Source organism: Fringilla coelebs (genome assembly GCF_963513975.1).
Source record: "Fringilla coelebs genome assembly, contig: SCAFFOLD_30, whole genome shotgun sequence".
NCBI classification, from domain to species: Eukaryota; Metazoa; Chordata; class Aves; order Passeriformes; family Fringillidae; genus Fringilla; species Fringilla coelebs.
Window position 1 is genome coordinate 1,355,733 of NW_028167448.1, and position 23,761 is coordinate 1,379,493.

Below are 23,761 nucleotides of genomic sequence, written 5' to 3' on the forward strand. Positions count from 1 at the left end.
GATATAATATTGCTGTGTTTGTGCTTCATTTTCATCTGAGAAAGCTTTCAGCAAGAATCCTCCCCAACTCCCCATTTTACAGAGGGATGGGACAGGGGTAGTGGGAGGGGGAATGGGGAAGCCCTGGGTGTACTGCAAGCACTGTGGGGAGAGAATGGGGCAGTCACTGAGAGTACTTGGGCACTTGGATGGGGCTGGGAGCCTCTGCAAGTACGAGCAAAGGGATGGGGGAGCCCTTGGGGGTACGGGGAGAGGAAATGGGGAACAGAGGTTGCCCTGTGTGGACGCCCCTGGATCCATGACCTCCTCCCTTGGAAGGATGGGCAACCACAGGAGCCATGGAGGGAGCACCCTCAGTGTCACCCAGTGCCTCCCGCTTCCCAGAGCGTCACAACTTTTGGTGTAGGCTGTCATAGATGTCACTGGGTTCCCATGGTTGCCATTGCAGCTTCATGTACGTCTCCTGAGGATCCTCCACCGGGGGTGTCAGGGGGTCTGGGGGGGCCCTGTGGGAATAAGAGAGAGTGTGGAAGGGGATGGGAGGTCCTGGGGGTTTGGATAAAAGGTGTATCATGGCTGGCGCCTGCACTCACCTTTCCTGGTGCTTCCTGGCATCTGCAAAGGAAAACTGGAGGGGTGACTTCGGAGACCCAGGGGCCCCCATCCACCCTTGGGAATGCTGAACCACCACCAGACACACAATTCTCCCCAGGCCCCCCCAGTATCCCTGATGCCCCCCAAGTATCCCTGAACCACCCCACTTGCACCAACACCCTGAGCCCCCAGAACCCCGAGCCTGGCAGGGAGGGGGACCCCCAACAGAACCCCCACAGTCCCTACACAACCCTCCAACACCTCCCCAGGGCTCTGAGCCATGGTCACTGGGGCTTCAGCCCCTACCTAGTCAGGGGCTGCGGGTGCTGCCCTATGGCCCGCCTTTTTTGGGGCCCTTCCAACCTCTCTCCATGATTCCCTTCCCCCCATTGTCACCCACCCACACGGTGCCACCGGTGCCAGGCCACAATGACACCCACGAGCAGGAGCAGGAACAAAAGGGCCCCACCGACCCCTGCAGCCACTGCAAGAAACAGAGTGGGACACATCAGGGTCACCCATCACCCCAGGGGTCCTGCACTCCCTGGTGACCACGTGTGACCCACCTGTGTTCATGTGTGTACCTGTGTAGTGTGGTGTCACCTCCAGGACACCAGGGGTGATGGTGGCATTGGCCACAGGCACTGTGGGGACAGAGACAGGGCTGAGGCCACAGGGAGGGGCTGGCAGCCAGTGTGGGCGGATAGGGACGGGTGGGAATGGGTGTGATGGAGGATGTCAGAATTGGGGTCACACCAAAGAGGGGTGAGGGGACAAGGGGAGAAGTGGAAGGACACGAGAAAGGTGTGATGGGGGACAAAGAGGTATCCAAACAGGTGACCTGAGAAGACAGTGGGGGCTTCCCCTGCCCATCTCTGCACTCACTGTGCGCCGTGACGCGGAGCCTGGTGCTGCTCTTCCGCAAGGCGCCCCCCTCCAACCCCGGAGCGCACCTGGCAGCTGTAATTCCCTGAGTGGGAGACACCCACAGCAGGCACCAGCAGCTGTGGGGACCCCTGTGGGCCCCCCACCACCTGCCCATCCTGATAGAACAAATGCAAGAGGGGGGCTCGGGGCCACAGCGGTCTGGGGGTGCTGAGGCAGCTGAGAGTCAGGGGGGACCCCTCGGTGGGCTTGGAGGGACCCTCCAGGACCAGCACAGGGGAGAGCTCAGGGCAGGAGCAGGGAGGGGCATTTGTGGCCCCGAGTCTCTGGGGAAGGGCTGTGGTGGTGTTGGCATAGCATCTGTTGGGTCCTTACCGTGCACTGTCACTGTCACTGGTGCTGACTCCTGCCACCCCCAGGATCCCACCTGGCCCTTGCAGCTGTAGTGGCCGCTGTGGTTCAGCTGCAGAGGGGACAGGGACAGCTGGGTGCCATTGGGCAACACCCCCAGTTCCTTCTTCTCGTGGTAGAAGGACACCGATGTGATCGGGTTGTCCTGCCAGCTCCGGCAGCGCAGTGTCACCGTGTCCCCCTCCAGCAGTGCCCGTGCCGGCACCTGCAGCACCAGCCAGTCTGGGGGACAGGGGGGTCCTGTCACATCTCAGGGATCTGGAAGGTCCCCATGTCACCAGAACCCCCCCACTGGATCACACCCAGTGCACAAGTGGTACCCAGTACCAATATATTTTTGTCCACACTGGGAGGCTCTGGGATATCCCCAGAGCAGGGGACAGGCTCTGGTCACACCAGGAGGGGACCCATGGAGCAGAGCCCACCCAGAGCCCTTGGGGTCCCCATGGGAGCCAGGCTGGGGACAACCAAACCGCCCTCACCATGTGAGACATTCATGGTGGGGCTGAGCCCACTGCTGGGTCTGTCACACTCATAGGTGCCACTCTCCGTGACATAGAGGCGGTCGCATCCTTGTTGCCACCAGCGCCGCCCGTCCTTGTACCAGGTGGTTTCACCGGCGCTCCCCGAGCCCTGGCAGGTCAGTGTCACCCGGTCCCACAGCACCGGCGGTGTCCAGGGGGGCTCCACGAGGAGCTGGGTGGTCTGGGCACCTGCGGGTTACACGGGACACCAGCCTGCCAGGGCCAACAGGCACCTGGGGACAGCAGGGTGGGGACATGGCATTCACCAAGGACTCACCAGCGAGGCCGAGGGTCTGTGCTGAAAGGGAGAAGGGACAGGGCTGGGAGGGAGTGGCACTGCAGGAACAGTGGCACAGGGGCACGGGGTGTGGGGTTTCTCCAAAACATCTCAGTGGGGACATTGCTGTGGCAATGAGGTCTCCAGGACAGGGACACAGCAGTCAACACATGCTCAGGCATGGGGACCCTGTGCTGGCAGTGATCACCCCCACCAGCTCATGATCCCATTCCCATGATCCCATCCACTTGGCCACATCCTCACGGTTTTTATCTCTTTCTGTCCCTGCATGCTTTTCCTTTGTCCCCTCCTTTATGTCCAGAGCTACCTGAGCCCAAAGGTGCCAGTCCCTAAATTCCTGCCCCCACATCACCATCCCCAAATTCCTGTCCCCAAACGCACCCTATATCCCCAGTCCCACCAAGGTCCACTTTGGGTAACATGGACTGGCTCTGCTGGCATTGGGGTCCTCTGAGGACCCCAGCAGCACCCCTGTGCCCTCTCCCCTCCCCATCCCCGGGCTGTCAGGCCTGTGCCCAGGGCACTTACCCCACAGGAGCAGCGCCACCTTCCCAGCCATCCCTGTGTCCCCAGCCATGTGGACTGGCTGTCACTTGCTGCTGTTGCCACCGCTCCCCTGCCTGGTGGCTCTTTGGATGAAGAGGAAGGAAGCGAGGTCACGCCTGTCCCCACATGGAGGTGGCCCTTGGTGGGGGCAGGGTGGCCACAAGCTGGGCACACGCTGGGGACAAAGCTGGGTGGGACAAAGTGGGACATGGGGTTCCCAGGAGTAGGGGCTCAGTGGGTTTTTGGACCCGGAGCTGGGTGTCCAGGAGAATGGGGGGTCCCAGGGATGGGGTCCCTGGGGAATGGGGGTGCTGAAGAGGGGGAGTCACTGGGAATGGAGGTGCCATTGAAATGGGGGTCCCCAGACCTGAGAGGGACTCAGGGATGGGAATCTCAGGGGAATGTGGCCTCCAGGGATTTGAAGTCATGGGATGGAGATGCTGGGGGAATGGCAGCTCCTGTGGGAATGGGGGTCCTGGGAGAATCCAGGTCCTGGGGGAAGGAACATTTCAGGGGATGGAATGAACAGGAGAGGGGTCCTTGGGAATGCAGTCCTGGGCCATGGAGATCCTGGGGAATGGCCGTACTGAGATGCAGGTCCCAGGAAAGGGGGGATAGAAGGAATGGGGCTCCTATGATTAGGATCCCTGGGGAATGGAGGCACCAGGCATGGGCAGTGGCTTGGTGAGCCCGTGGGTCAAAGCTCCTTCCCTGGGTGCCTCAGATTTTGGGGTGACCCAGGGCCCAGCAAATTCCCCCAAGGGTGCTTGTTTTTTGGGAGGGTCACTCCAGGTAGGTTCCAAGAAGTTCTGGGCCTGGGTCCCTATAGCTCCAGGGGCTTTTTCTCATCTTTATTTCCTCTCCCATTATTTTACCCCTCAATTTCGCAACCCTCAGTTTGTGCCTTGATGATCCTGCTGAGGCCCTGAGCAGAAACGGGTTGGGGGAAGCCCAGGGTGGGGAAAGCAGGGGTGAGGGGTCTGCAGGGAGGGCTGGGGAGGCTGTGGGGGATGGGGGTGTCCAGCTTCCCCCCCCCCCAACATTTTCACTTTCCTGCAGAAGAAGTAAGAGGCTTTTTGACACGTTTGTTACACTGGGGGCCCGTTCTTTCCTGGGGGGATCCTGTCCCAGGGGGGACACATGCTGCCCAAGGGGGTCCTGTCCTGCAGCTTGGCAGCTTTGGAGTGTGGCCAGACTTCTCCATTCTTCCTTGTCTCCTGCTGGATCTGAGCCGGCAAGAGCAGCTCAGAAATGGAGCCCAGGGAAGGAAGGGGTTCCCAAACTCCTGCTCCTTGAAGCCAGTGGCCATCCAAGGATGGGGCCCAGCCATGGCCCAGCCCCACTGCACAGGGGTGGCCATTGCCCAGCCCTGCTCTGGCCAGCCCCAGGTGGCAGCCAGGACTTAAGGGTTCCCCCCACCCCCTTGGCTTTGATTCTGACAGCTTTAGAGCTGCTGCAGAGGTGAGAATTCTATGGAGGCAGAAGGCCTGCCTATAGCTTGCTCAGCCCTTCAAGAAGCACAAAACCCAAAGGGAGCCCAAGCAGTGTCTCTGCGAGGGCCTTTGACGGTTTTCAGAGCAGGGCTGGCTGGAAACCCCCCCTGCAGGGGCAGCTGGGAGGGAACCAGCCTGGAAATTCAGGAATTGATCATTTGTCCCTTTGCCCAGGGGACAGAGAAAACACCAAATCTACTGCAAAGAAAACAGCAATCTGCTCCTGGACCTGTCCTGGATCCTCCTTCCTAAACAAGACCTACAGCCCTTCCCAACCTTCCAGAAAGAATGTTTGGGTTCTGGATGTGCATGCCAGAAGAGAGGGAAAAGTGTGGAAATATTGAGCAGGGGCTGCACATGAGGGGCTGGGGAACAGGGCTGTCACAGCAGGAGCAGGGAGTGCCCAGGCAGGGGAATTCAGGGCAGGCTGGAGTGGATTTACCAGAGAATCAGACCCTGAGGCACACACAGGCATTTCCACAGATTCCTGTGCACTGTCCCAAGGATGGAAAGAGCTTCTGCCCTTCCTCCATGGGAAGTCAATCAAGTTTCAGGGTGGGAATGAGCAAAATGGGGAGTGTTTGTAAAGATGGCCCAAGAAAAGGCTTCCTTATGGGCTGGGTTGCTGCCCAGCAGGCAGGGAACAATCCCATGCAGCTGTTGCGCACTCAGGGAGATTCCACACTCTCTGTTATACAAAAGAAAACGCTGTGTGGGATGCACCAGCGGAATCCTAAAGGGAATCAAAAAGTCTCAGTTCTTTGGGATTAGTTTGTGTTTTTCTTGTGAGGGAATTGTTGGGAGAGCAGTGGTTGGAAGGATTCTATAAACCAGACAAATGACCTCTTCTTTCTGCTGCAGGAAAAAGAAAGTGAATGTTGGCACCAGGCAGGCAGTGGGAGAATTCAGGGAGGGGACAGAGACACATCACCCACGCGTGTCACCTCCCACTCAGGTCCCCATAACTGGTGTCACTCTCATGGCCCCCACAGGTGTCCCCTGGCCCTGCCCCACCTCAGGATCCACATGTGACCAACATGGAGCTGTTGGGAACCTACAAGAGACAGCAGGACCCCCGTCACTACAATGACGTGCTGTGACATTGGGGCCACTGGGGGGCACTGGGGCACTGGGGGGCATCAATTCCCATCAGGGGTCTCTTCTTGCTCTTCACAGCACCCCATGGGGCTCCTCATTCCCCCTCCCAGTGCCAGGGGGCACACGACCCTTTTCACCCTTATTGTACACAAAATGCAGCTTTTGATTAAACCATGTGTGAAACAAGGCTCACTCTTTGACATTTGTAAATTATTAATAACAGATACAAGGATCAGTAAACAGCATGCTGGGTGCTTGGCAACTGCCAGAGGCACACCGTTAAGTACAACAATTTGTCTTACACACCTTTTCATTGTATTGGTTAAATTCATACTCAGCAGGGTTACACACATTCAAATATTCTTTCCAGTTTACATGTCCCAGGAATTCTTTTGCTTGGTTTGACCCTTGATTCATTTTCATAATGTACATGCCATTCTGCAGAGTAAATTTATATCTTTTATGTTCTCACAAGGCCCCCCTGTTTTGTGGTTTAACAGTTCTTGGTAAACAAAGGGTGAGTGGTAAATTCCTCTTTGCAGTCTTTCTTTTGATGTTTTTTTACTTGATATTTTTCAGTGTGTTCTTATCATACAGATGAGATACTCCACCAGTACATTCAATCAACATTAGCTATTTCACAAAATTGTCTGAGTTATTCTCACCATTGTCACTTAGTTACACAAATAAAGGCATTAGCTGCTTCTGCAACAGTTCATACTGTAATACACAACACAATGTCTCTATCTTGATATTTTGTGAGAGCCTAAACTATAATATATTTATCACACTGAAATATATATTCTACACAGTGATTAGGGTAGAAAGGCTGACAAACTGTAGTGTATCAAAAACTATAAATAAGTGATTACAAACTGTATTGTATCAAAATCATTTGCAAAAAGCGACATAATAGAGAAAGCCAATGACTACATAGTTATGAATAACAGGGAGAAGATGTATTGAAAGTTTATTTGGTTTCTCCTTATGCTGCTCTGATTTTGACAGCAATAAATTCAATTAATATCTCTAAATCCGAGGCAGTCTGGCCCATGACAGGATTTGATGAGTGATCTCTCCTGGTGCTTGTCTAAACCCAGGAACCCTTTGCTCAATTTTCTCTCCCCATCCAGGTGCGGAGGGCAGTGAGGGAGCGGCTGTGGTGGGTGCGGGGCATCCGGCCACTGTCCACCCATGGCAAGGCAGGAAGGAGGAGAAGGGTCCGGGTCAGGTTATTGAGCATATTGGTGTGGGATTTGCAGTAGTTCTGGAGGTCTGTCAGTCCCTTGGGGACAGGGACAAAATGATCAAATGATGCATTTCCGGGCTGGTTCCCACCCAGCTGCCCTTGCAGGGTGGTTTCCATCCAGCCCTGCACTGAAAACCATCAAAGGCCCTTGCAGAGCCACTGCTTGGGTTCCCATCGGGGTTTTGTGCTTCTTGCAGGGCTGAGCAAACCACAGGCAGGGCTGAGCAAACCACAGGCAGGCCATTTCCCCCCACAGAATTCTCACCTCTGCAGCAGCTCTAAAGAATCAAAGCCAAGGGGGCAGGGGGGCCCCTCAGGTCTTGGCTGCCACCTGGTGCTGGCCAGAGCAGGGCTGGGCAATGGCCATCCCTGTGCAGTGGGGCTGGGCCATGGCTGGGCCCCACCCTTGGATTGAGATGGGTCCCCAGGATGTGCCACCCCTGGGACAGGCTCCCAGCCAGGAATGTGCAGGGACATTTCTGGAACTGCCACCCTCTGGAAAAGGTTCCCCCATTCCAGGATGTGTCACCCCCTGGGACAGGATCCTCCCAGAACAGGAGCCCCCTGGATGTGCCCCTCCAGGACAGACCGCCCCCTCTCCCTCCCCGCTTTCCCATCTGAAACTGAGCACAAATGTCCTCTTCCTTCTTGTCCAGGAAAAAGAAAGTGAAATTGTTGAGGGGGCAAAGCCCCACACCTCTATCTCCCACAGCCTCCCCACCCTTCACTGCACTCCCCGCTCCCCATTTTCCCATTCCCCTTGGCCCCCCCAACCCCTTCCCTGCTCAGGTGCTCCCAGGGATTGCTGAGCCAGGAACCGGGGGGGAGGGGACCTGGCACAAGAGTGAGGAAAATAAGGGAAAAAGAGAAATAAAGAGAGGAGACAACAAGGGCAGGGGAGGGCACAGAAGCAGAGGACCCCCATGTGAATCCTGCACAGGAAACCAGCACCCCATGGGGGCAGTGCTGTTCCCTGGGTCACCCCAAAATCTGAGGCACCCAGGGAAGGAGATGAGATGCTTGTGTCCATCCAGCAACTGCCCATCCCAGGTACCCCCTTCCCCAGGGAACCCAACCATGGGAGCCCCATTCCTTATATCCCCCCTTTCCTGGGACCCCCATCCCATTACTGCCATTCCCCAGGATCTCCATGGCCCAGCACCCAAGGCCAAGAAACCTTCTCCTGTTCATTCCATCCCCTGAAATCTCCCTTTCTCCAGAGCATTTATTCTCCCAGGACTCCCCATTCCCCCAGCATCCTCATCCCAAGGACCCCTATCTCCCTATCTCCTGACCCCTAATCCCTGGAGTCCACATTTCCCTGGGATTCCCATCCCGGAGTCCCCCAGGCCCTGGGGACCCCCATTCCCATGGCACCTCCATTCCCAGTGACTCCCCCTCCTTATCAGCCCCATTTGGCAGGCACCCCATCCCTAGGATCCCCCCTGGACACTCATCCCTGACTCCCCAAACCCCCTGAGCCCCCCAATCTTAGGAACCCCATGTCCCACTTTGTCCCACCCAGCCTTGTCCCCATCCTGTGCCCAGCTTGTGGCCACCCTGCCCCCACCAAGGGCCGCCTACACGTGGGGACAGACGTGACCTCGCTTCCTTCCCCGTCATCCAAAAAGTCGCCAGCCAGAGGAGCGGTGGCCACTGCAGCGAGTGACAGCCAGTGCACATGGCTGGGAACACCCGGATGGCCGAGAAGGTGGTGCTGTTCCTGTGGGGTGAGTGCCCCAGGACAGGGCTGAATTCCTGGGGATGGGGAGGGGAGGGTGCACAGGGGGGCTCTGGGGTGTCCCCTGAGGTCGCCAGTGCCAGCAGAGCCAGTCCATGTTACCCACAGTGGACCTTGGTGGGACTGTGACTGATGTAGGGTGGCTTTGGGGACAGGAACAGGGGGCAGGAATTTGAGGATGAGGATTTGGGGGCAGGAATGTGGGGACTGGCAACTTTAGTCTCAGATAGCTCTGGGGATAGGGACAAGAGAACTGGGATGCAGGGATAGAAGGGGACAAGGACTGTGTGGATGTGGCCATGGGGATGGGATCATGGGGATGGGATCATGAGCTGCTGGGGGTGACCTGGGCCAGCATGGGCTGTGTCTGTGGGACATCCCAGTGCATCCCAGTGCACCCAGATGTCCTCAGTGCCATGGGGACCCACCCCTAACCTATCTCGAGCCCCTCAGTAAGATGGGACCCTCCTGTCCCACAGATGAGCTGGTGCTGCAGGTGCCAGCACGGGCGCTGCTGGAGGGGGACATGGTGACACTGTGCTGCCGAGCCCGGTGGAACAGCCTGGTCACCAAGGTGCGATTTTTCAAGGATGAGAATAATCTGACCAGGTTCGTTAATGCGACCGAGCTGTCCCTGTCCCCTCTCCAGCTGAAACACAGCGGCAGCTACCGCTGCAAGGGCTGGGTGAGTCCTGGTTGACAGGCTCAGCAGCAGTGACAGTGACAGCGCACGATGAGCACCCCCACGGCTGGAACTCCCATCTCCTGACAACCTGAAAGACATTTCCCAGTGCCCTCTGAGTCACAGTCCTCACCTCTCTTCTCCTTCCTGAACTCTTTCCTGTGCCGGTGCTGAAGGGTCCCCAAGCACACAGAGGGGTCCCCCCTGACTCTCAGCTGCTGCAGCATCCCCAGCCCCCTGCGGCTCCAAACCTCCCTCCTGCACTCCCCCTCCTGTTCCATCAGGATGGGCAGGTGGTGGGGGGCCCTGCAGAGGTCCCCGCAGCTTTTGGTGCCAGCGTGGGGTCTCCCACTCAGGGAAACACAGCTGTGATATGCCCTCTGACAGGGGGGCTGTGCAGAAGACCAGCACCTAGCTCTGCGTCACAGTGCACAGTGAGTGCGGGGATGGGCTGGGTGCACCCTCAGCCTCCTGTGGTCCCCTGCCTGGGGACCTCCATGTGCCCCCAGACACATTTCTTGGGTCTCCTCTCCTCTGCCCTGTGCCCCCTCACCCCTCTCTGGTGTGACCCCATCCCTGAAATCCCCCATCACACCCATCCCCCATCCCTATCCCCCCACACCACCTGCCAGCTCCTCCCTGTGGCCTCAGCCCTGTCTCTGTCCCCACAGTGCCTGTGGCCAATGCCACCATCAACCCCGGCCCCCCTCACACCAAATTTGCGCAGGTCACAATGTGATCATGTGCTGCTCAGTGCAGGTGGGCTCAGCCCCTGTCACCCTCACCTGGCTGCACAACAGGCAGGAGGTGACTCGAGGTCCCCTCCTGCAGTTCGGGGCCACCAATGTGGGACATTCAGGCACCTACCAGTGCATGGCTACCAACCAGGCAGAGGAGCATCACGTGTTCCGGGCACTCAGCCCAGAGCTGGCCCTGGCTGTGAAACAGTTGGGATAGTGAAACCAATGTGGGGTCACACAGGGTTACCAGGGAGTGCAGGACCCCTGGGGTGATGGGTGACCCTGATGTGTCCCCCTCTGTTTCTTGCAGTGGCTGCAGGAGTCGGTGGGGCCCTTCTGTTCCTGCTCCCGCTTGCGGGTGTCATTGTGGCCTGGAACTGGTGGCACCCTGTGGGTGGGTGACAACAGGGGGACGGGAGTCTAGGGAGCTGTAGAGGCCCCCAGAATTGGGCAATGCTAGGGTAGCACCCAGAGCCCCAAAACTATGACCATGTCTGGGGGTGCTGTAGAGTTTGGGGAGGTGCTGGAGGGTCCTGCAGGGATTTTGGGGGTACTTTCTGAGGCTCTGGGGGTGTTAAGGGGGTTTCTGTCCCTACTGGGTTTTGGGTTCTTGAGGCAGATTTTGTCAGGAGGACTGGGGATATTCATGAATTCTGGAAGCATTCATGGATGCTTGGGGGTCCTGTGAGAAATCGAGGTGACCCCACAGTCACCCCTTCTCTCTTTCCTTTGCAGCTGCCAGGAATAATCATGAAAGGTGAGTGGGGGGCTCAAACCACACTTTCCCTTTTTTTACCCCAACCCCCAAGACCTCCCATTCCCTCCCCCACATCCCCTTTATTCCCTCAGGGCCCCCCAGATCCCCTGGCCCCCCAAGATGAGGGGGAGGTGCTGTACACCCACGTCGTTGTCACCAAGAGGGCTGAGAATGAGTATGGGGGGGACACACACAGAGGGACACGTCACCCATGAGTCACCCCACTCAGAACCCACAGCCCGTGTCTCTCGCAGCGTCCCCCCATGCCACCACACTCCAGGATCCCCAGGTGACCTACGCGGAACTGCAGGAACCCCAGGGCCAACCGCGGGAACCCAGTGACATGACATCTATGGGAATGTGCTCTGACACTGGGGGGAACTGGGGGGCACTGGGGGGCACTGGGGGTCCCCACCCATGGGCACTCATTCGTGTGTGTGCTGCCACCAAAACTGCCCCCTCCCTCCCCGTGAGGGCACACAGATCGCAAAGAGCTGAGAGAAGAACAATTTCCTGCAACAGCAACAAGAGAGAATAAAACCAATAACAACAGCAACAAGGTTCAGAGTCCAAAGGGTCACAAAAGGAACAATTTCATTGGAAAGCCCAGAAAAAGAAACCATGCCCAGACGTTTCCCCCAGTACATTTCATTCACCAGAGGTGCCAGCTGGGGAGAGGGCTCTTGGTGGCCCAACAGGGTTCAAAGGCAGAGCATGAGGTAGCCAAGTCCCTGACCCTGTCTCCTGTTGGGTTATCTGTCCCATCCAGGCTGGAACCCAGGATTTGGCAACTCATTGAAATGAGAAATATCTGCCAAGGAAAGTGGGAACGTCTCTGGAATGCAAAGAAGACCCATACCTAAATCATTTTTTCATTTCAAAGATGATGGAGCTTCCAGGCAGAAGTGCAGGAAAAGGAATACCAGCTCTTTACTCGGAAATTTATAAACCAGGATGGAACAAACAACAAAAACCCAGAACTTTCCCTCCTGCTCAGTGCTGTTGGTTTTAGTGGCAGTTATACCGCGGCCAGCAGGGGGCGCTGCAGGGAGCACTCCCAGCCAGCAGGGGGCGCTGCAGGGAGCACTCCTGGCCACCAGGGGGTGCCCTGGTCGAGCTCCATCCCCTCAGGGGCGGTGGTGGCCTCGGACAGGATGGAGGAGGGGAACCAGGCGGTCCCATCTTGCCTGCAAATCCGGGTTGGAGAACAGTCCATTGCCCAGCAAGGCACCAACTCCCACAGCCTGACGTGGATCCTGCTGAGGGGACTCCATATTGTCCAATGCTACTCTTTCTACCATTTCTTTCCAGGTAGCTTGAAACACACCATACTGCACTGGCTGAAACAGAATCATAGCAAGGTGAACAATATCATAAGGTGCAAGTACATCAGCATTTAAAATACAAATCACTTGCATCATCTACGAAGAGTTAACACCATACTGATCTACCTTTGACTGAAGGTCCTTTACAGCCCTCCATGCAAAAACCTGATGGCTGTCTTCTTGTCCCAAATTAGGAGCAGCTTTGAAAACAGGAAAAACCACAGGCTCACCAGAAGAAGCAGCAGTAGCCATCTCTATCCTTTTAGGTGGACCTTTCTCTACAAATCCCAATCTCCCACTTCAGCTGCTTTCATTCTCACATGCTCCCAAAATTGCAAAGGGTGTCGAGGAGTCACAGCCACCTGGCAGGGAGGCAGAGTCCAAGAAACAGCAGGCCTGGGTCTGCTACAAGGTCTAACAGAAATGGATTCCTGTGTCTTTTTAGGTGTACTTATAACCGGCAATTCGTCATCAGAGCTATCACTAGACAGGAAAGGACACAATGTTAAAGACAGCATTTGTCCAACCAGTTCAGGAGGGAGGAGGGCCGTAGATGGCTCAATGGGGGATTGAGCAGAGGCAGAGGACTCGAGGAGGGGGAGAGAAGAGGTGGATGGCTCAAGGGAACACGAAGAGGAGGCAGATGACTCGAAGGAGGGCAGAGGAGGGGTGGACAGCTCAAGGGAAAGCTTGGGGGGAGCAGCCGATCTGCGGGAGGGTGAGGGGGGAGCAGCCGACCAAGGGGAGGGTGAGGGGCGAGACGACAGCCCAGGGAGAGAAAAAGGGGCCAATGACCCAGCCTGTTTTTCACTTTGCTTCTTCTGTGACTTCATTTTTGCTAATTGCTGTGCAGGCATAAGATACTTTGGTTTAGCACACAGTTCACCTAACTGCTGAGCAGGCAAAGTATACACAGGTTTAACATCGTCTTTTGGAGATAAATACCGAGGAACAGTCTTAGCCTGCCGTTTGATTCTCACAATAGCAAACCCTGGGGGAACCTCCACAGCAGCTGCAGCAGCCTCCTCAGGGGGAGATACATGGACAGGCTCAGCCTCATCTTCCTCCTGCTCCTCTACTTCAGTTGCTTGTTCTAATTCCTGCTCCTCCAATTCCTCCCCTCTATCTTGTTCTGCTTTTCATTCCTTCAATGCCTCATACAACAGTCTCCAGGTAGTAGCCAAATCAATAACTGTCTTATCCCCCTTATCACTTCCCATAGTCTCTTCCCAACCTTTTTCCATGCCGGGACACTGGAAGCAGTGTCGGCATCAGGTTCAAAGTCCTGTGATTTACACCATATCAGTAAATTAGGAAGAGCATAATCAGAAGCCTGAATATTTCTCCTTTTCAATAAAGTTTTCCACGTGGACAAAACGGACTTTTCCTCGTTTAATAAATTATGCCCCATATTTTTTCCCAATCACACACCTCGAATCAGATGTCTGAATGAGGTCCGGACCTCCGCAGCGTCCTTCCTGCCTTCGCTCATTTTTAGGGTACCCTTCAACTTTTTTCTCAGTTTTTCTCCTTTCCGTTTTTACAGTCCAGTTGCAATCACGGTGGGCGGCCACAAGATGTCGCGATAGAGCGCGACACACCACAACTGCACCAGAAGGGTGTAAAAGAGAGCTTCATTATAGCAACATGCTGCTTTTATAGTTATTCAAGATATTTACATTTACTTAACAGACACATTCGCTGCCCATTGGTCATAGGAGAGAAACAAAGTTCTCAGTAGGAGAACAAGGAGCCACGTCATTCTGTGAGCCAGCCAGAGTCCCTATCTCTTAACTTTCTCTCCTTCATCACGTCTCCATGGTGACAGCCTTGGTGTCTTCCTCGGGAGAGATATGAAGCTTTCCTTATCTTTAGGAAGCCTTTGCTGGCTCACAAGAACACCACAAAATGCCTTTCCTGCATGGGGGGACTTAAGGGAGAGGCGAGGTCGACCCAGGGATGGGTGAAAGGACCCAGTGAGGGGTGGGGGACCCAGCCAGGAACCCCGGGAGGAAAGGACTGGGGACCTGTGACAGGAATAGGGGACCCGGGCAGTAGTGGGGGTCTCCAGGCAGGGCTGAGAGACCCGAGGAGGCTGTGGGGTCTCCCCGTGCCCATCCCCGCACTCACTGCGCACCATGACGCGGAGCCGGGTGCTGCTCTTCCACCTCCCGCTCAGAGTGCACCTGGCAGCTGTAATTCCCTGTGTGGGAGACCCCACAGTGGGCACCAGCAGCTGCAGGGACCCCTGCGGGCCCCTCACCACCGTCTGTCTCGGTAGAACACATGCAGGAGGGGGGCGCAGAGCCACAGGGGACTGGGGGTGCTGAGGCAGCTGAGAGTCATGGGGGACCCCTTGGTGGGCTTGGTGGACCCTTCAGCACCAGCACAGGGGAGAGCTCTGGGAAGGAGATGGGGCAGGGGGGATGTGACCCCGAGTCCGCTGTGAAGGGGCTGTTGGGGTGCTGAGGCATCAGGTGTGGGGGGCTCACCGTGCTCTGTCACTGTCACTGGTGCTGACTGTGCCCACAGTGACCATTCCGGCCAGGAGCCTCCCCGGACATTGCAGTGGTAGCGACCGCTGTGCCACAGCTGCAGGGGCAGCAGGAGCAGCTCGGTCCTATGGAGGTACCTCCCCAGATCCTTCCCATCGTGGTGGAAGTGCAATGCAAGGACTGACTCCTTCTGCCTGACCCGGGCAGCTCAGGGTCACCGTGTCCCCCTCCAGCAGCGCCTGCGCTGGCACCTGCAGCACTGGGGTGGCTGTGGGACAGGAGGGTCCCGATGGCAACAGAAGGAACCAGGGGGCCCCCATTGCAATAGGGTGCTCTCATCACACTGGGATGCACTGGTGTGTACAGGGGATGCTCCAGTGATGCTCTGGGATGTCCCTGTGTGCAAGCTCTTGTCACATGAGGGGTGTGAGCCATGAAGCTGAGCTCACCCAGAGCTATCAGGTTCCTGCAGGTTCCAGGGTAGGGGCACAAAGAGCTCTCACCATTTAGAATGTGCACAGAGGATCTGAGCCAGGTGCCAGGTCTGTCACACTTGTGCAGGTGCCACTCTCGCTGATGAGCCAGGGCTCATGTCCTTCTGGCCACCAGCGCTGCCCATCCTTGTACCAGATGGTGGCACCAGGTAGCCCTGAGCCCTGGCAGGTCAGTGTCACCCAGTCACAAAGCACCGCCGGCCTCCAGGGGGGCTCCATGAGGAGCTGGAGGGTTTGGGTGCCTGCAGGTGACAGGGGACACCAGCCAGCGTGGGGCTGGGGACAGTGGGGTGGGGCCACGGCATGCCCCGAGGACTCACCAGAGAGGCCGAGGGTCTGGGCTGGAAGGGACAAGGGACAAGGCTGGGTGAGGGTGGCCTTGCAGGAACAGTGGCACACAGGTTGCAGGGTGTGGGGGCTGTCCCCCAAACTGTCCCCTTTGGGACACTGGTTCTCATGAGAAAGTGCTCAGGAATGGTCCCCAACAGGTCTGGAGAGGCCAGGGGACGTGTCTGTGTCACAGCTGCCCACAGCCACATCTGTTGGGAATGGATTCCCTGGGGATGGGGACAGTGTGGTTACCCAGGGTGGAGGCAGGAAGTGGTGACACCACAGACACCTGATGATGGCACAGGTCATCCCCACCAGCCTCATGGCACCTGTCCCCGTGGCCACGTCCCCATGGCCCTGTGCTCATGATCCCATTCAGATGGTAGCAGTCCCCATGGCCCATCTGAATGGCGCAGTCTGTCTGTCCCTGTCCCCACAGGTGCCCCAGCTCCATGGTGCCTGTTGCCATATCCCTGTCCCTGCATCCCATTCCTCACATGCCCTTCCCTCCATTCTTCTCCCTGCATCCTATTCCCACATCCCAGCTGCCACATTCCTGTCCCCTATTCCTGTCCCCACATCCATCCCACAACTCTGGTCACACTGGGGTCCATGCCCATGCTCTGGCACTGCTGGCCTTGGGGACCTCAGGGGACCCCACAGCCCCCCTGTGCCCCCTCCCCACAAGTCTCTCCCTCACCAGGGCCCATCCACGGGGTGTCAGGCCCATGCCTGGGGCACTCACCTCACAGGAGCAGCATCACCTTCCCCGCCATCCAGGTGTCCCCGGCCATCCAGGCTGGCTGTCACTCGCTGCCAGGGCCACCTGTCCCCTGGGTGGCGGCTCTTTGGCCAAAGGGGAAGGAAGAGAGGCCACGTCCTGTCCCCACGTGGAGGTGGCCCTTGGTGGGGGCAGGGTGGGGGCAGGACTGGGGCAATCAGGGAATGTGGGGAGTGAAGGTTGGGTGTCCTAGTGAAAGAGGTAAGCCAGGAATGGGGTCCTGGGAGGGATGTGCCGAGGGAATGAGGGTTCAGAGAACAAGGATACTGAGGAGGGGGACCCAGGGGATCGGGGCACCTGGGAATGGGGTCCCCATGGGTGGGGGCCCAGGAATGGGGTTCCCAGGGACTTTGGGTCATGGGATGCAGGTCCCAGGGATGGTGGTGTCAGTTGGGCTGGGGCCTGTGGGAGTCGGAGTCCTGGGGAAACGGAATGGTGACCTATGGGATGGGATGAAGGGAAGGTGGATCCAGGACCATGGAGATCCTGAGGAATGGCAGTTCTGGGATGGGTGTCCCAGGGAGGTGGGACCTAAAAGAATTGGGATCCCATGGTTGGGTTCCCAGTGGAATGGGGGTCCCAGAGATAGGCAGTGGCTGGGTTGGCATGGGAGGTCACAGCTCCTTCACTGGGTGCCTCAGATTTGGAGGATACCCAGGGTCCAGCGCAGGCCCCCTGGGGTGCTTGTGGTGGGGGTTTGGGCACCACAGCAGGCTTCCAGAAGGTTCCAGGTCTCTGCTGTGGGGGATGCAGGTGCCCAGCTGTGCCCCCCAATGCTTTCACTTCATCTTTCCTGCAGCAGAAGGAAGAGGCCATTTGTGCTTAGGGTCAGAGGGAGGGGTGGTTCTGTTCTGGGGGGGGGGGGGCACATCCAGGGAATTTCATTTCTTGTTGGAGTCTCTGTTCTGGGGAGGACATGACCTGGGGGCATCCTGTCCCAGGGGTGACACATTCTGGTGGGGTGTGTCACTCTCCCAGGGGTGGGAAGTCCTGTGAACCCTTTTCCTGGGGTGGGGCCCTGCCCACCACCTCTCCCTGGTGGGACACAGTGACCTCTGGGGTGTTGCAACCTGGGATGTGCCTTGTCCCCTCTACAACCACCCTTGACGGCCACACACAGTTTGGGACCCCTCAATTCCCCTTTTAGATTTTTAGGTGTAACCCAACCCCTCCATCCTGCAGATCTCCACGACCTTTCCATGTGTGAGAAGCCCCTACAGTGGTGACAGTAGGGGGTGACATGGGGTGGGTGTCAGCTGGGGAGGGCACAGAATCCCCCGAGAGCCCCAAACAACCACCCTGTCTCTCAGGGTCTCAGCACTGGGAGCCAGATGAAACACTCCTGACCTTCCCGACTGTGCACCCTCCCCTATGTTTAAAACCCCAAGGACCATCCTGCCCTCCCTCCCCCCCCCCTCCCCCCCAGCACTGGGGTGGAAAATTGTAGATTTTTGCCCCTGGAAAAGTGGCTGACTTGGCCCCAAAATAGCTGCAACAGGGCTGAGACATTGTGAGGGTCTGGAGCTATTTGGGGCTGCCCCATCCCTCTACTGCTCCCCAAAACTCCCCCCGTGGGATTTCTGTCCTGGAGCTTGGGAGGATTTGGGATTACTCTGTTTTGGGACAAATTCTGTTCCAGACTTCTCCATCCTTACTTGTCCTCTGCAGGATCTGAGCCAGCAAGAGCAGCCAGGGAATGGAGCCCAGGGCAGGAAGGAGATCCCAAACTCCTGCTCCTTGAAGCCAGTGGCCATCCAAGGGTGGGGCCCAGCCATGGCCCAGCCCCACTGCACAGGGATGGCCATTGCCCAACCCTGCTCTGGCCAGCCCCAGGTGGCAGCCAGGACCTGAGGGTTCCCCCTGCCCCCTTGGCTTTGATTCTGGCAGCTTTAGCAGGTTTAGAGCTGCTGCAGAGGTGAGAATTCTGTGGGGGTAAAAGGCCTGCCTGTGGTTTGCTCAGCCCTGCAAGAAGCACAGAGCAGGGCTGGCTGGAAACCCCCCCTGCAGGGGCAGCTGCGAGGGAACCAGCCCGGAAATGCCGCAATTGATCATTTGTCCCTTTGATGAAGGGGCTGAGAAAACCACAAAACTACTGCAAAGACAACAACAATTTGCTACACAACCTGACCTAAACCCTCCTTCTTGAACAAAAACTGCAGCCTTCTGGAACCTCCTGGAAGGAAGCTTTGGGTTCTGGACATGCACACCAGCAGAGAAGGAAAAGTGTGGAAATATTGAGCAGGGGCTGCACACAAGGGGCTGGGGAACAGGGGTGTCACAGCAAAAGCAGGGAGTGCCCAGGCAGGGGAATTCAGAGCAGGCTGGAGTGGATTTACCAGGGAATCAGACCCTGAGGCACACAGGCATTTCCAGAGATTCCTGGTTACTGTCCCAAGGATGGACAGAGCTTCTGCCCTTCCTCCATGGGAAGTCAATCAAGTTTCAGGGTGGGAATGAGCAAAATGGGGAGAGTTCCTAAACATGGCCCAAGAAAAGGCTGCCTTATGGCCTGGGTTGCTGCCCAGAAGACATGGAACAATCCCATGGAGCTGTTGGACACTCAGGGAGATTCCACATTCTCTGTTATCCACAAGAAAACGCTGCTGTGGTATGCACCAAGGGAATCCTAAAGGGAACCAAAAAGTCTCATTTCATAGTTATTTGTTTGTGTTTTCATTGTGAGTGACTTGTTGGGAGAGGAACTGTTAAAATGATTCTATAAACCAGAGTGTTTTATACCTTCTCTGTTAGATTCTTGCTGAGTATGTCCTTTATTGGGGGAAAAATTCTGTGGGAAAGATGTTTGCTTTTATTCTATGGATGTATAATTTTGTCTCAAGCAATTGGGCATCAAGTGTTGCCTGGGAGTGCTGAGCCAGGAAATGGGGGGACCTGACCCAGGAGTGTGTGGGGCAGAGACCCAGAGCATCCCAGGACAGCCCTGGGTTCCCCAGGGGGTGTGCTGTGCTGGGCTCTGAGTCACACCAAAATCTGAAGCAGCCAGGGAAGGAGCTGTGACCCGTATTCCCACCCAGCCACTGCCCATCCCTGGCATCCCCATTCCCCTGGGACCCCATTGCCTTGGTCTCTCCTCCCTGGGGACGCCCATCCCAGGACTGCCATTGCTCAGGACCACCATTGCCTTGATCCCATCTCATGGGCTGCTTTTTCCCCCAGAATCGCTATTCCTGAGGGTCCCCTTTTTCCCCCTGCACCCCCAACACTGGCACCCAAATGCCATGACCCCAAATCCTTGAAAACCATGTTTCCCCAGCACCCCAATCCCTGAATCCACCCAGGCATGGATACCCCAATTCCCGAGGACCCCCTTTCTCCTGGACACCGATCCTTGGTTGCTGACATCCCCTGAGCCCCCACCATGTCCCCAGACTCTCCCATCATGTCCCCAGCCTGTGCCCAGCTTGTGGCCACCCTGTCCCCACCAAGGGCCACCTACACGTGGGGACAGACGTGACCTCGCTTCCCTCCCCTTCATCCGAAGAGCCGCCAGCCAGGGGAGTGGTGGCCACAGCAGCGAGTGACAGCCAGTCCACATGACTGGGGACACTGGGATGGCCGGGAAGGTGGCGCTGCTCCTGTGGGGTGAGTGCCCCAGGCACAGGCCTGACACTCTGGGGATAGGGATAGGAGGGGGCACAGGGGGGCTGCTGGGTTCCCTGAGGTCCCCAATGCCAGCAGGGCATGGAGCCCAGTGTGACCAGAGTTGTGGGGTGGCCCTGGGGACAGGAAAAGAGGACAGGAAAAGTGGAACTGGGATGGGGGGACAGGGACAGGGGGATGGGAATGTGGGGACAAGGATGTGACAGAAGGAACCTTGTGGCTGGGGCAGCTGCAGGGACAGGGATAGGGACACAGAGATGCCCAGGGACAGGGACAAGGGGACAAGTATCATGTGCTTGGGCCATGGGGACAGGTGCCATGGGAATGGAACCACGGATACAGGGTCATGGGGCTGTGGCTGTGGGGCTGGTGGGGGTGACCTGTGCTAGCACTGGGTCCCCATGCCTGAGCATGTGTTGGCTGCTGTGTCCCTGTCCTAAAGACATCTGTGCCACATCAGTGCCCCAACTGAGGCCTTTTGGGCACAGCCCCTACATTCCGTGCCCCTTTGCCTCTGTTCCCATGGTGCCATGCCCACCCATCCATGTCCCTTCTCCCTTCCAGCCCAGACCTTCAGCTTCGCTGGTGAGTCCTTGGAGAATGCCATGTCCCCACCCCGCTGTCCCCAGCCCCGTGCTGGTCCTGGCAGCCTGGTGTCCCCTGTCACTCACAGGTGCCCAGACCACCCTGCTCCTCGTGGAGCCCCCCTGGAGGCCGGCGGTGCTGTGGGACCGGGTGACACTGACCTACCAGGGCTCGGGGAGTGCTGGTGACACCACCTGGTACAGGAACAGGCGGTGCTGGTGGCAGCAGGGACACGACTGCCTCAATGTCACGGAGAGTGGCACCTACACGTGTGACAGACCCGGCAGTGGGCTCAGCCCCCATGTGACAGTCTTAGATGGTGAGGGGGGAATCTTAAATGATCTGGGTGGCCCCTGATAGGTCTGGGTGGGCTCCACTCTGTGGGTGGCTTCACACCGTTCGTGTGGCAGGAGCCTGTGCCCTGCACACAGGGACATCCCAGTGCATCCCAGTGCACCCAGATGTCCCTGGTGCCATGGGGACCCACCTCTGACCTATCTCAAGCCCCTCAGTAAGATGGGACCCTCCTGTCCCACAGATGAGCTGGTGCTGCAGGTGCCAGCACGGGCACTGCTGGAAGGGGACACGGTGACACTGCGCTGCCATGCCCAGTGTAACAGCCCGGTCACCAATGTGCGATTTTTCAAGGATGAGAATAATCTGACAAGGTCCGTTAATGGCACTGAGCTGTCCCTGTCCCCTCTCCAGCTGAACCACAGTGGCAGCTACCACTGCAAGGGTTTTGTGAGGTCCTGGTCAACAGGCTCAGTAGAAGTGACAGTGACAGTGCACGGTGAGCACTCCCACGGCTGGAACTCCCATCTCCTGACAACCCCAAAGCCCTTTCCCAGTGCACTCTGAGTCACAGTCCTCACCTTCCCTCTCCATCCCTGAACTCTTTCTGGTGACAGTGCTGGAGGGCCCCCAAGCCCACCACGGGGGTCCCCTCTGAGTCTTAGCTGCCTCAGCACCCCTAGCCCCCCTGTGGCTCCAAGTGTCCTACTTGCACTCCCCCTACTTTTCTGTCAAGATGGGCAGGTGGGGGGCCTGCAGGGGTTCCTGTAGCTGTTGGTGCCTGCCGTGGGGGTCTCCCACTCAGGGAAGTACAGCTGTGGGGTGCCTCTGAGGGGGGGCTGTGCAGAAGAGCAGCACCCGGCTCCACATCACAGTGCGCAGTGAGTGCGGGGATGGGCACAGAGAGTGCCCACAGCCTCCTCGGGTCTCCTGCCTGGGGACCTCCATGTCCCTCTGACACATTTCTTGGGTCTCCCCTCCTCTGCCCTGCGCCCCCTCACCCCTCTCTGGTGTGACCCCATACCTGAAATCCACCTTCACACCCATCCACCCCATCCCTATCCCCCCAACTACTCCTGCCAGCCCCTTCCTGTATCCTCAGCCCTGTCTCTGTCCCCACAGTGCCTGTGGCCAATGCCACCATCACCCCCGGCCCCCTGTCACACCAGGTGCATGGAGGTGACCCTGTGACTCTGTGCTGCTCGGTGCAGGTGGGCTCAGCCCCTGTCACCTTCACCTGGCTGCACAACGGGCAGGAGGTGGCCCGAGGTCCCCTTCTGGAGTTCGGGGCCACCAATGTGGGACATTCAGGCACCTACCAGTGCATGGCCACCAACCAGGCAGACGGGCACCGCATGTTCCGGGTTCTCAGCCCAGAGCTGGCACTGGAGGTGACACCACGGGACACAGGGACACACAGAGACACAGGTGGGGACACACAAGTTTACCAGGGACTGCAGGACCACTGAGGTGATGGGTGACCCTGATGTGTCCCTCTCTGTTTCTTGCAGTGGCTGCAGGGATCGGTGGGGTCCTTTTGTTCCTGCTCCTGCTTGTGGGTGTCATTGTGGCCTGGCATCGGTGGCACCCTGCGGGTGGGTGACAATATGGGGACAGTGGTCCCAAGGAGCTGTAGAGGCCCCCAGAGTTGGGGAACCACAATGTGCCTCCCACAGCCCTAAAATGGTGACCTTGACTGGGGGTGCTGTAGGGTCCTGCAGGGATGTTGGGGGTTCGTTCAGAAGCCCTGGGGGCGTTTGGGGGGTCTCTGTCTCTGCTGGCCTTTGGGTCCTTGAGGCTGAGTTGGTCAGGGGCACTGTGGAGGTTCATGAATTCTGGGAGACTTCAGGGATGCCTGGGGTCCTCTGAGAAATCGAGGGTCCCATGGGTGTTTGGAAATCCTGAGAGGGATCAGATTCCTGGGGAGCCCACAGTCACCCCTCCCCTCTTTCCTTTGCAGCTGCCAGGAGGAATCAGGAAAGGTGAGTGGGGGCTCAAACCACCCTCTAACCTTCACCCCAACCCTCAAGACCTCCCATTCTCTCCCCCAAATCCCCTTCATTCCCTCAGGGCCCCCCCCGTATCCCTCGGTTCCCCCAGGGGAGGGGGAGGTGCTGTACACCCAGGTCGTGGTCACCAAGAGGGCAGCGGGTGAGTATGGGGGGGACACACGCAGAGGGACACGTCACCCATGAGTGTCACCCCACCCAAATCCCACAGTCTGTCTCTCGCAGTGTCGCCCTGTGACACCACACTTCAGGAACCCCAGGGGCGACCATGGGAACCCGGTGACATCTACGGGAATGTGCTGTGATACTGGGGGAACTGGGGGGCCTTGGGGTTTCCCACCCATGGGCACCCACAAGTGTGTGTGCTGTCACCAAAACTGCCCCTCTCTGTCCCGGTGGAGGCACAAAGATCCCAAAGGGCTGAGAGAAGAACAAATTCCTGAAACAGCAATGAGACAGAATAAAACCAACAGCAACAGCAACATGGTTCTGAGTCCAAAGGGTCACAAAAAGGAACAATTTTCAGGGAAAGCCCCTAAAAATGAAGAACCCTGGACATTTCCCACAGCATGTTTCTTCCACCAGAGGAACCTGGCAGAGCGCTGGACCTTCCTTGCTCTGATGGCCAAAGTGGCCTTCAGGAGGCTGTAGATTGTCTTCTCCCCTGTCCCAAACCACTCCTCTGCCATATTCCCCGCACAAAGATGTCACAAAGGCCCTGTGGGGGTTCCAGAGCCTCCTCCTTTGCCAGGACAGTCAGGATCAGGCAATGGCACAGGAAAATTTTGATGTCTGGAGACATTTTGGAA

General features: G+C 57.5%; 1 protein-coding gene across 1 annotated transcript; it reads right to left on the reverse strand.

Annotated features, from left to right (window-relative positions):
• Positions 1-388: 388 nt before the first annotated feature.
• On the reverse strand, positions 389-3,271 carry LOC311165880 (low affinity immunoglobulin gamma Fc region receptor II-like; the record flags this gene model as incomplete). Its single annotated transcript, XM_084227374.1, has 7 exons — positions 389-506; positions 594-615; positions 1,480-1,564; positions 1,985-2,112; positions 2,373-2,603; positions 2,692-2,712; positions 3,241-3,271. 7 exons carry the CDS (start codon positions 3,269-3,271, stop codon positions 389-391), a joined length of 636 nt encoding a protein of 211 aa, XP_084083500.1.
• Positions 3,272-23,761: the final 20,490 nt, after the last annotated feature.